Here is a 13,109-nt window from a genome sequence, read left to right on the forward strand (position 1 = left end):
AAATGCACGTTTCAACTGTAAGTCAATGAAATAAAGACAGTTTTAGAAAATAAACAGTGAAACTACTGCAGAAACAGGCACAAAACATAGAAAAACATGTGTTTTGTGCCAATAGTTAGCATTCAACAGCCTTTTTCCTCTGAAAGCTGTTTATATCCCTCTTAAAGCCCATTGAAATCACAACTTCTCCTCATTGTTGGCAGTTTAATGACTTTGATGCTAGCTTTTTTTTAAACAAGGCAGTTAATAATAGATATGTCGACTTTTAGCACAAAAAATCACTACTTTTTGTGGAAGAAAACAACAAGTTAGCTGCTCAGTTAGCTGCTGATTTAATTTTCCTCTTTGAGCGGTCGTTTCATATATAAATACAGTTAAAGTTGCTCTAAAAGGCCAAGAAAACATCAAATAAAATGGCTTTAAGCTGTATTTAAAGTACACAAAGTGAGACGAAAACATATTAGAGGTGAAACTACTGCAGAAACAGGCACAAAACATAGAAAAACAGTCCCAAAATGGCTCATAAGACGCAGAAATATGTGAAACTATCACTTTTCCACATAGATGATGATGCACAAAAGGCAAATCGACAACAAGGCAGTTAATAATAGATATGTCAACTTTTAGCACAAAAAATCACTACTTTTTGTGGAAGAAAACAACAAGTTAGCTGCTCAGTTAGCTGCTGATCGTTTCATATATAAATACAGTTAAAGTTGCTCTAAAAGGCCAAGAAAACATCAAATAAAATGGCTTTAAGCTGTAATTAAAGTACACAAAGTGAGAGGAAAACATATTAGAGGTGAAACTACTGCAGAAACAGGCACAAAACATAGAAAAACAGTCCCAAAATGGCTCATAAGACGCAGAAATATGTGAAACTGTCACTTTTCCACATAGATGATGATGCACAAAAGGCAAATCGACAACAAGGCAGTTAATGATAGATATGTCGACTTTTAGCACAAAAAATCACTACTTTTTGTGGAAGAAAACAAGGAGAAAACTGCTCAGTTTGCTGCTGATGTGACATCATTTAATCATATATAAATACAGTTAAAGTTGCTCTAAAAGGCCAAGAAAACATCAAATAAAATGGCTTTAAGCTGTAATTAAAGTACACAAAGTGAGAGGAAAACATTTTTACTGCAGAAACAGGCACAAAACATAGAAAAACAGTCCCAAAATGGCTCATAAGGCGCAGAAATATGTGAAACTGTCACTTTTCCACATAGATGATGATGCACAAATCAACTCTTTCTCACATGATAATCCCAAACTGGCGGCTTTGTTTCAGTGGACCTGTTTGAGATCAGGGAAGTTCGTCCAGGGAGAAACTCCAAGGACTTCGAGCGCTTTAAAGACGGGAAGGACAAACACGATGAGAACACATGCTTCACCATCTTCTACGGCTCACAGTTTGTCCTCAACACCCTCAGTCTGGGAGGTGAAAGCTTGATTTTCTCATCTGTTTCTGCTGTACAACACTCTCAAAGATGATATTTGAGTAAATTTGCCTAAATCATTTGCATATTCCTGTGAGTTCATGTCAAGTGTTTCATTACAGCGTAGATTATCCAAGTGGTGTTCCAGGAAGTAGACAATGCCGCTGAGGTTATCACCTTCATTTGTTTTAGGGATAAACAGCAAGAAGTCTGTGGGTCAGAATGATATGATGACCTCACACGGTGCTAAATGCCTGCTTTTAAAGATATAAATGTCTGTTTTTACATCTTTTTCCAGCTGATTCTATGGAGGAGGCACAGAAATGGCTGATAGGTCTTGAACTGCTGAGGGAAGAGACTCTGGCGGCTCCGACTCCAGTTTTCATAGAGAGGTAGACACACAGAGATGTGTTTCCATCCAACATTTACTCATTTAAACTCAACTATTACCTTTATTATTTATCATTATTGGGATTCACCTTTTAACCGCAGAGCAGAGGAAGGTTTCATCAAAGCAGGAAACACTGACAGAAAGTTCTGTTTCCATTGTTATTGTCACGATCTACATTCTGTTCCATGTCGTGTCATTTCCTGTTTTATTTTGAAAAACCACTAACCTTCTCCTCTTGTTTCAGGTATCTTGCCCTTCCTCCCGTGTCATTCGTCTGATTGTCTTCCCTGATTCCCAGGTGTTTCCACCTGTTCCTCTTGGTCCCTCATGTGTTTAAATAGTCTGTTTCCCTTGTCTCGTCACCAGTATTTTGTCTCTTTTGAGTTTCATTACCAGCCACCTGCCTTGTCCCACAGAAACCAGGAGCCTGCAGCGAGCGTTTCTCCTGCAGTGCTGTTTTGTTTGTAGTTTTTTCCATAGCCACAGTTTATTTATTGTGTAAGGTAAGTTTTATAGCCTTGTGGGTTCCTCCCGTGACGCTTGACACGGGAGGAAGGGCAAGTTACCTGAAACGAGAGGACAAGATCAGTGATTTTTCAAAATAAAACAGGAAATGACGAGGCATGGAACAGAATGTAGATCGTGACAGTTATTAAATCAACTTACAATAGATTCCTGCAGGTTTACTAACTGCTACCAGCCAAGAGCTTACTTTAAACTAATTCTGCAGCTAAAATAACGGAGACTTCCCTGTTGTGGACCTCTGGGTTCAGAAGGTTTTATTATATAACCACACAGGGCACTGCAGGGCGACCTCCCGGCAGCGCAAAATATAAGGATATGAAACCCCTAAGCGCTCTCCTCCGTATCTGTGGTGGAGAAGGAGAGCAGCTATGAAAGTTACAAAACTTAAAACTCTCCACGCTGGGAGGAAAACAGAAAAGCTATGAATAGTTAACAAAACTCTCCTAATGAGGCGGAATAAAACGAAAGACGCTCTTCCAAAACCGAGGCTCTATGAAACGTACCTTCCACAATAAATAAACTGTGGCTATGGAAAAAACTACAAACAAAAGGGAAATGCAGACTATTTAAACACATGAGGGACCAAAGGGAACAGGTGGAAACACTTTGGGAATCAGGGAAGACGATCAGACGCCTGACACGGGAGGAGAAAGTCAGTGATTTTTCAAAATAAAACAGGAAATGACGAAACATGGAACAGAACGTAGATCGTGACAGTTATTAAATCAACTTACAATAGATTCCTGCAGGTTTACTAACTGCTACCAGCCAAGAGCTTACTTTAAACTAATTCTGCAGCTAAAATAACAGAGACTTCCCTGTAGTGGACCTCTGGGTTCAGAAGGTTTTATTATATAACCACACAGGGCACTGCAGGGCGCAAAATAAAAGGCTATGAAACCCCTAAGCGCTCTCCTCTGTATCTATCGTGGTGGAGAAGGAGCGCAGCTCTGAAATTTACAAGACATAAAACTCTCCAGGCTGGGAGGAAAACAGAAAAGCTATAAAGACAAAGCAAAGACTCGCTCTCCTAATGAGGCGGAGCAAAACGAAAGAGGCACTCTTCCAAAACCGAGGCTCTATGAAACTTACCTTACACAATAAATAAACTATGGCTATGGAAAAAACTACAAACAAAAGGGAAACACAGACTATTTAAACACATGAGGGACCAAAGGGAACAGGTGGAAGCACTTTGGGAATCAGGGAAGACAATCAGACGAATGACACGGGAGGAGAAAGTCAGTGATTTTTCAAAATAAAACAGGAAATGACGAAACATGGAACAGAACGTAGATCGTGACAGTTATTAAATCAACTTACAATAGATTCCTGCAGGTTTACTAACTGCTACCAGCCAAGAGCTTACTTTAAACTAATTCTGCAGCTAAAATAACGGAGACTTCCCTGTTGAACACATTAATACACACACAGTCAGCGACTGATCCTGTCATTGATCCTGTTATTGATCTGTTTGCTGTCATCCCTGCAGCTGGCTAAGGAAGCAGATGTATTCTGTCAATCAAACCAAGACAAACAGGTACGTGCACGTGGATATTACCTGCTTACTGTTTGGGATTGGTATGATTATACCATTAATTCTGGACAAATTCAGCCTACTTAATTAGCCTGAGACCCCCCCACTGCCCAGTTCAAATGTGCTCATTCAAGGCGGTTATTATCTACCTGCAAATGTGGGTTTTGCTGAAACATTTTAGCTGATTTAACTGTTAAACCTAAGTCAATTTGTCCATAACTTCTGATCATTTTCACCATTTTCTTTCTCTCTAACTATTAGATATTATTTAAACTGTTTATAACACTTAATATTTCAACCACTCACCAATTATTTGCCAACTTAATTCTCGTTTATACGTGAAGGATGCAGAAAATATCGTGCAAACTCATGCAGTACAACACATCTTTTAGGTTAAATCACTGATATTCATCATTTGGCTGATCATAAAACCATCATTTTAATCAAAAAACCTCTTTTTGCTGAAACATTTTAGCTGTTTTAACTGTTAAACCTAAACCAATTTGTCCATAACTTCTGATCATTTTCACCATTTTTTTTCTCTAACTATTAGATATTATTTAAACAGATGCAGCAGCTGGTTGTCTGGTTTTTTCTTTCTATTTTTGTTCTGTTTCCTCTTCTTCTTTCCTTGTCCCCCGGTCCGGTCCGGTTCTATTACATGTTAAATATTGTAAATAAAAATAAATAAATGGGCATCAAGGGGAGCTTTACATTTATAAAACTTCCCTTGGCAAAGCAAATCTGTTTGGCATCAAAGGTATTCAGACTACAATTCTGCTATTATTTAAATTTATTTAAATAAATTGTTTATATTATTTATATATATATAATTTATATATATTTATATTATTTAAACTGTTTATAACACTTAATATTTCAACCACTCACCAATTATTTGCCAACTTAATTCTCATTTATACATGAAGGATGCAGAAAATATCATGCAACCTCACATTTTTCAGATTAAATCAGTGATATTCATCATTTGGCTGAATATCTTCTCTTTTGTTGCTGCAGCTTTAATCATAAAACCTCTTTTTGATATATTTTTAAGTGGTTCCCAGCCGGGTGACGCACACTATGTGTTTGTTTCCTTCGCAGCATCACCGTAAAGGAACTGAAGGCTCTGCTTCCGATGCTCAACTACAAGGCCCCCAACTCTCGAACTCTCAAAGACAAATTGCTGGTACTCTCGTCTATTTTTACTGCTTAAACCATGAGAAGCGTCTCTGCATTTGATTTGGTTTCTGCTGTACTGATCGATTGTATTGATTCCGTTCTGCCTTCACAGGAAGTGGGTGCAAAGAAAGACCGGCTTGATTTTGAGCAGTTTCATCGGTTTTATAACCTGATAATGTTTGAGCAGAATGAAGTGAGTCTGAGTGGTTAAAATGGATAAATGTAGATAATTATCATTATGTTCGTGCTGCATTTCATTAAGGCTGATTCCTTTAAACACAGATCCTGGATGAGTTCAAAAAGGAAGCGTGTTCTTTCATTCTGGGGTGAGGTCCTCTTACTTATCATCGTTTGAGCTCAACAAACCTCCATGGTTTTAGATATTTTAGATATTTTGACTGATTCTTTCCTCTCCCATCATGCAGTAACACAGATAAACCTGATGCCTCAGCTGTTCTGCTGCATGATTTCCAGCGATTTCTCATATTCGATCAAAAGGTAAAAGTTTAAAGCTGCAGGGATTTGTTATTTGCATGTTTTAAAGCAGGATTATGACCAAAAATGTCTTATAAATTGTAGCTATTCATTTCTAACTGATTGCACTGAAAAACAGTCGAGACATAAATGGACAAATAACAAAGGAATTAAGTATTTTATAAAGAACTGAACCAGAAAAACAGGAATTGCAAAAATTATTTACTATAAAAAATATTGTACTATATAAGAAACGTAAATATGTATAAAGATATGATATAAAACCATGAAACAGTCACTGAATCATGACAGAATTCCTGATTTACAGGAGAAGAAACCCTAATTTAATTATTCTACATGTTTCAATCAGACATTTTAAAGAGCAGTTCTTTTTTCAGTTTGCATTTCCACTTATTTAACTTCTCTTTGTCACTTTCAGCTCGTAAAACACAGCAAAACAACCCAAATGAGCCTTGAATGTTGGAAAGGTTTTTGATTGGCTGTCACAATATGTCCTGAAAAGAGGTCTTACAAGAGGAATTAGGCACCTTAAGGCACTTTTAGGCACCTTTAGGCACCTTTAGGCACTTTTAGGCACCTTTAGGCACCTTTAGGCACTTTTAGGCACCTTTAGGCACCTTTAGGCACCTTTAGGCACTTTTAGGCACCTTTAGGCACCTTTAGGCACTTTTAGGCACCTTTAGGCACTTTTAGGCACCTTTAGGCACCTTTAGGCACTTTTAGGCACCTTTAGGCACCTTTAGGCACCTTTAGGCACTTTTAGGCACCTTTAGGCAGCAGAGTGGAAAAGTACCAGCTAGGAAAATACAGAATATGAATACATAATGTCTAAGATCAAAGCCAATTATAACAGGAGCTTTGTCAGAACCAGAATATAACTATCAGCTAAAAGAAAGTATTTTTGAAACACTCTTTGGTTTTCGGGCATTTTCTCAGGGCAGAGCACTAAGAGTGGGGCAAACAGATGTGTGATAATGTCTGTAAATATCTTACAGAGGGTTGATTTGTTGTATTTTTCTTTTTCAGGAGCCCTGGGCGAACGATCTGAACAAGGTCAGAGAACTGATGACCATTTTTATTGACGACACCATGAGAAAAACCAACGATCCCGAGTTCACAGTCAGCGAGGTTCGTGGCTGATTCGTTGGGGTTTTCCATCAAAACAGATTTTCATTTGAATAATTTGATGCTGCAGCAGTCTGAGCCGAGTCTGTCAGCTAATAGCCACAGCCAGAGACCTTTGGCTCTATAAATGAGACATTTGTCACAGGCCAGAGCGCGTTTTTAAAGGTGGAAACAGCCTTAATTCAGTTAAATTCATTTAGATTCAGTTTACCGTATTTTCACGACCATGCGGCGCACCGTACTGAAAGGCGCAGTCTCAGTTATGTGTGCCGTTACTGTGTTTTTACACATAAGGCGCGAGTTTTATATACAATCCACACAATCATACAAGTTTTTGTATTTAAAAATAGATCGGGAGCTAAACTGAGTTTGTTTGTGCTTTATTTAAAACACACGGTTGAACAAGCAAGTGTGCGTCAGAACTCGAACCCATCTTCTGTTTCTGCATTGAACAGCTGGGCTAAATCTCCACCAAACATGCCAGGTTCACTGTAAAAGCCGTGTGGCTCCTCGGAAATGATGCCGGCTTTTGCAACAGTGCTAGCAGACACGTTATGATCCACTGCTCGAGTCTTTCCTCCAACTCCTCGCCTTATTTCCGCGGAAACTCAGCTGCGTCTTCTTCACCTGTCGGAGCTCGTTTTCCAGCTTCCTCCACTTGCGAACCATCGATTCGTTGATCTTAAATTCTCTCGCGTAGCTGATGGCCTTCAGTTTAAACTGTGCTTCATAAGCGTGCCTCTTTGCCATTTTCAGGGTTGTTAAAACAGATGTTCTGCATAACTGTTCTTTTATATACAATCAACGCTCCCACTTCACCCTTTAACGTTCTCATGGTGTTCTCTACTACTTCCGCCTTACAACAACACACAGGGCGCGCTGCACATTTTGAAGACAATCTAAAACTTTTATATGCGCCTTATGGTCGTGAAAATACGGTATTTATAAAGCTCCAAATTACAACAAATGTCATCTGAAGGCACTTAAATAATATCGTCCAATTCAATCAATCATAATCCAATGAAATCCAGTTAATTAATGTCCAAATAACCCAATTAATTCATGTAGAGCCAATTCAAAAACAATATCCGAGCTACAGAAACCAACAGATTGCACCGAAATCTCCCGTCCAAAATGAATCCGAAGCCTCTTTTCTTCTTCTAGTTCCTCGGTTTCCTGTTTTCGAAGGAGAATTCTATTTGGGACGAGAAGCACTCGGAGATCAGCAACTTGGACATGAACAACCCTTTGTCCCACTACTGGATCAACTCCTCGCACAACACGTCAGTTTGGCTCCTCACAAACCCTTTGAATTAGTGTCACACTGTGCATTGAGGGTTGCTTTTTGACTCATTTGAGGCTTTGTGGTCAGTGGCATCTAATTTAGGTTCATTTCTACATCTATGTGGTGATTTGTTATGTTGCCTTTAGGCACCTTTAGGCAGTTTTAGGCACCTTTAGGCACCTTTAGGCACTTTTAGGCACCTTTAGGCACCTTTAGGCACTTTTAGGCACCTTTAGGCACCTTTAGGCACTTTTAGGCACCTTTAGGCACTTTTAGGCACTTTTAGGCACCTTTAGGCACCTTTAGGCACATTTAGGCACCTTTAGGCACCTTTAGGCACTTTTAGGCACCTTTAGGCACTTTTAGGCACTTTTAGGCACTTTTAGGCACCTTTAGGCACCTTTAGGCATCTTTAGGCACCTTTAGGCACTTTTAGGCACCTTTAGGCACCTTTAGGCACTTTTAGGCACCTTTAGGCACCTTTAGGCACCTTTAGGCACCTTTAGGCACTTTTAGGCACCTTTAGGCACCTTTAGGCACCTTTAGGCACTTTTAGGCACCTTTAGGCACCTTTAGGCACTTTTAGGCACCTTTAGGCACTTTTAGGCACCTTTAGGCACTTTTAGGCACCTTTAGGCACTTTTAGGCACCTTTAGGCACCTTTAGGCACCTTTAGGCACCTTTAGGCACTTTTAGGCACCTTTAGGCACCTTTAGGCATGAAAATGGGTGCTTTGCTGCTTCATTATCTTAATCCCAAGCACCCAATCTGCAGATAAGAGCTGGAAGTTTTGTATTTATTGTCAGAGCAGAACTTCAGAATCACTGAAACGTTTCCCCAAACTCCCGAGCAGCATCCTACAGATAGATCCTTCCAACTTTCCCCTTTGATGAGCAGCTTTGTCAGAACCAGAATATAACTATCAGCTAAAAGAAAGTTATTTTTGAAACACTCTTTGGTTTTAGGGCATTTTTTCAGGGCAGAGCACTAAGAGCAGCTAAATGAGGCTAAATAGAACTACATAGAACTGACAATGAAAGCCAAGAAGAAGCACAATTTTTACCAAAAATGTGCAATTTCAGAGCAAAAGACCCAGTGGAGGTAAGAAAAAAAGAGTTGGATTACAAATAAGAGGCAACTTGGACATGAACAACCCTTTGTCCCACTACTGGATCAACTCCTCGCACAACACGTCAGTTTGGCTCCTCACAAACCCTTTGAATTAGTGTCACACTGTGCATTGAGGGTTGCTTTTTGACTCATTTGAGGCTTTGTGGTCAGTGGCATCTAATTTAGGTTCATTTCTACATCTATGTGGTGATTTGTTGTGTTGCTGTTACATTACCTGCAGTCACTTCTTGTCTCATATTCCTGTTATTCTTATTTTGTGTGTGTTTGTTGTCACTTTGGGGCGGAAACCTTTAAAGAAAAGCGTTAAAAAGACTAAATTAACTCAGTTAAGGCAGCATTACGACCCATGAAGATGAATGGAAAGACACTTTTGATGCAAGTCAGGCCATATTTTTGCATTTTTCTCTTTTTTTCTCTTTAGGAAGACATAATAATGAATTTCTTTGTGACCAAACAAGCAAATAATCTACTGTAAATCTAACTAATCTGCATTTTGTCCCTCGGCAGCTACCTGACAGGCGATCAGCTTCGCAGCGAGTCGTCCACAGAGGCCTACGTTCGCTGCCTACGGCTGGGATGCCGCTGTGTGGAGCGTTAGTACAAAGCTTCTGCACTTTTACACCATTTTGGCTTGATTGTTCAGTGGAGTCCAGGCTAAATTTATGGTTTTATGTGCTGTTAAAATCTATAAAGTGGACTGCTGGGAAGGCCCTGGGGAGCCCATCATCTACCACGGCTGGACCAGAACAACCAAGATCAAGTTTGAGGATGTGGTCAAAGCCATAAACGAACACGCTTTTGTCACCTCAGAGTAAGAATCAAGCGGCTGCTGTCTTTGTCTCACAAAATGTTGCCTTTCGAGCAGATGATCGAGTCGTTTGGTGGCAGAAGCTCAGAGATCTTTGCCTTCTTGCTTTTCTCCTCGTAGTTGATTTATATATTTTAGGGGTTTATTTTCAGTTGTTTTGTGTCTTTTTTTCATAGTTGCTGTTTGTGTCACTGCAGCAGTTCATTTATTTTTGTATTTGTTCACCTTTAGAGCTCATTTTTTGCCTCCTTTCAGTTGTTTCATGGCTCTTTGTGGTAAAATGTGTCGTTTGTCCCCTTTAGCTTGTGTGTTGTCTTGTTTTCTTTGTGGATTATTGCCTCTTTGGGGTAATTTTATGTCTCATACATGTTTTTTTTTGTCTCTTGTGTGAATTTTAGTTCTTATTTTGTTCTAGTGTAAGTGATTTCTCTCACATTTGTTTCATGTCTTCTTGTAGTTGCCATTTTGTGCCACATTGTGCTTGTTTTGTGTCTTTTTGTGATCCTTTAAAGGCTCTAGATCGGGGGCCACTGATCGATGGATTCAGTTTTTCTACAACCCAAAAACTACAGATCAGGATTAAACATTAAAAACTAAATTATTTTAAGGCATTTATACTTTTCCTTTATGATTAAATAAGAATTTTATAGGCAAAAAAACCCCCCAAAACTTCTATAAATGTATTCTAAATGAAATATTATCAGAATATTTTCACACATTATATATCAGCATTAAGTCTTTAAAAATTTAACATCCACTTACTGTCATTTTTCCTGAAACACATCTTGATTCTGTCATCTTCCATGCCAGGTTCCCGGTGATCCTGTCCATAGAGGAGCACTGTCCCATAGAGCAGCAACGGCAGATGGCTCGGATCTTCAAGGACGTGTTTGGAGACAAACTCCTGACCGAACCTGTGGAGCACATGGCTGAGCAGCTGCCTTCACCCACACAGCTGAAGGGAAAGATCATACTCAAGGTACAGCATCTGACCGTGCTGCTGCGTCAGAGGAAGGTGTTTAATCTGTGAGATACGATGACTCTCCTGTCGTCCTCGAGCAGCACAAGAAGCTCAGTGTGGAGGGATGTGGGACCAGTAAAGACTTCAGGAAGGGCCAGAAACAGGGAGACCTGGAGATCTGGGATCCTGTGGACCAGGTAGAGTCAGAACATGTTGGAAATGAAGGTTTGGAACCTAAATAACAGCCAAACTGTTATTTTCTGTACTGGTAGATGCAGTAATAATTCAATACAGCTGTGAAAGTCCACAGAAAAAGTGCAGAACTATTCAGAATCATGCTGTCCTCTCGTGTATTTAGTGCTTTGCAAGAATTTGAGGCACTTAAAGTAATATTTTAGCTTAAAACACATCGATATGACTAGTTTTTGTCCACCAGCTAACTAAATGTGATGATAATTGGATCAAAGGCTGTGAATTAGTTGATTTATTTGGTTTTTGAGATAATTTTGCAGATATTTTATCTGTAGTTTCTCTGTTTTCTTTGGATATATTTTTAGTTTTTATGGTTCTATGTTTAATTAACTAAATATGACCCCAGATGGGATTATCCATTAAAGTGTTAATTACAGCAACGATTTCACATCAAATCTTTAATTTTAATCATAATTGTATCAAAGGCTGTGAATTAGTTGACTTATTTGGCTTTTGAGATAATTTTGCAGTTATTTTATCTGTAGTTTCTCTGTTTTCTTTGGATATATTTTTAGTTTTTATGGTTCTATGTTTAATTAACTAAATATGACCCCAGGTGGGACTATGTGACCAATCTGAATCTAAAACCTTACCAGCTGTTCTCTACGATACGCTCCATCTGGTGTAATGAGAGTTTGAGCTCTAAAATGTTCCTGAGAACATAAAATTGTGGTTTCACAACTAAAACAGATAGAAATGTGCATCTTTCCATTAGATTTAGGCCTGGTTTCTACTGCATATAAGAACATTTTCCATTTGCACCACAACTACATAGAAATGACAATAAAAGCCAAGAAGAAGCTCAATTTTTGCCAAAAATGTGCAATTTCAGAGCAAAAGACCCTGTGGAGGTAAGAAAAAAGAGTTGGATTACAAATAAGAGGCGATACAAGAGCTAATCAGCTCCATTAAAGTGTTAATTACAGCAACGATTTCACATCAAATCTTTATTTTTGATCATAATTGGATCAAAGGCTGTGAATTAGTTGACTTATTTGGCTTTTGAGATAATTTTGCAGTTATTTTATCTGTAGTTTCTCTGTTTTCTTTGGATATATTTTTAGTTTTTATGGTTCTACGTTTAATTGTGGTTTAGTTTCTATATGTGTGGTGTCTTTTTAGCTATTTTCTGTCTCCATGTAGTCATTTTGTGTTTCTTTGTGGTTATTTTTTTCATCTCGTTGTAGTTTTTTTGTGTCTCTGTAGTAATAAAAGGCACCAAATGGGCCCTGGGTCTGTTACCAGAAGGCCCATTTGGTGAAGCTTCCATGATGTAGTTAAAAATTTGAACTTCTTTGGGAAAATGTGGCTCGTTTTGTGAGAAAATGTCCTTTTTTTCTGTCAGCGGTGGAACAAGCACTACTGTGTGATCTCTGAAGACAAGCTGTACTACGCAGAGGAGTACGAAGAGGAAGAGGAAGATCCCAGGAAGGTAAAGTTAAAATGGTCATGTTTAGCCATTCGGATCCTTTAAATGTTGAGTAATCGGAGTAATTCAGGAATAATCATCATCAGGAGTATGTACTGAAAGAAGTAAAAGCAAAAGAACTCAGTCTACACATCCCCTGTATCTGTTAGCTGAGCTAACTGATACTAGCTGAGCCGTGCTGAAACATGCATGTGTTGTTTTCTCAGTATCAGGAGCTGCACTGTGCAGAGCCCTGGTTCCACGGCCGCATGAAGGAGGGCAGACAAATGGCTGAGCGACTGATCCATGACTTCTGCGCAGAGACAGGAGGACAAGATGGCACCTTCTTGGTCCGGGGGAGCGACAGATATGTCACGGACTTCACCCTCTCCTTCTGGTAAAGGCTCCCGGGACTCATCTCCAAATATCAGACAGACAGGGATGTCCAAAGCTGGTCCAAAGCTGGTCCAAAGCTGGTCCTCGAGGGCCGTTGTCCTGCAGGTTTTAGATGTTTTTCTGCTTCAACACACCTGATTCAGATTAACAAGACGAATGCAGCCCTGT

General features: G+C 39.2%; 1 protein-coding gene across 1 annotated transcript in view; it reads left to right on the forward strand.

Moving 5' to 3' along the window:
• The window catches only part of plcg2 (phospholipase C, gamma 2), a 56,536-nt gene that overhangs the window by 25,502 nt on the left and 17,925 nt on the right, over window positions 1–13,109 (forward strand). Inside the window, exons 3-17 of the mRNA XM_072385374.1 lie at window positions 1,298–1,447; window positions 1,744–1,837; window positions 3,854–3,901; window positions 5,003–5,087; window positions 5,193–5,273; window positions 5,363–5,406; window positions 5,506–5,578; window positions 6,602–6,703; window positions 7,865–7,983; window positions 9,624–9,709; window positions 9,810–9,927; window positions 10,735–10,903; window positions 10,987–11,082; window positions 12,483–12,569; window positions 12,773–12,942. Of these exons, the coding sequence (XP_072241475.1) occupies window positions 1,298–1,447; window positions 1,744–1,837; window positions 3,854–3,901; window positions 5,003–5,087; window positions 5,193–5,273; window positions 5,363–5,406; window positions 5,506–5,578; window positions 6,602–6,703; window positions 7,865–7,983; window positions 9,624–9,709; window positions 9,810–9,927; window positions 10,735–10,903; window positions 10,987–11,082; window positions 12,483–12,569; window positions 12,773–12,942 (1,522 nt within the window). The remainder of the gene's footprint in view (window positions 1–1,297; window positions 1,448–1,743; window positions 1,838–3,853; window positions 3,902–5,002; window positions 5,088–5,192; window positions 5,274–5,362; window positions 5,407–5,505; window positions 5,579–6,601; window positions 6,704–7,864; window positions 7,984–9,623; window positions 9,710–9,809; window positions 9,928–10,734; window positions 10,904–10,986; window positions 11,083–12,482; window positions 12,570–12,772; window positions 12,943–13,109) is intronic.

This window comes from Leuresthes tenuis, unplaced genomic scaffold (genome assembly GCF_036924035.1).
Source record: "Leuresthes tenuis unplaced genomic scaffold, fLeuTen1.0.hap1 SCAF_5, whole genome shotgun sequence".
Taxonomy (NCBI): Eukaryota; Metazoa; Chordata; class Actinopteri; order Atheriniformes; family Atherinopsidae; genus Leuresthes; species Leuresthes tenuis.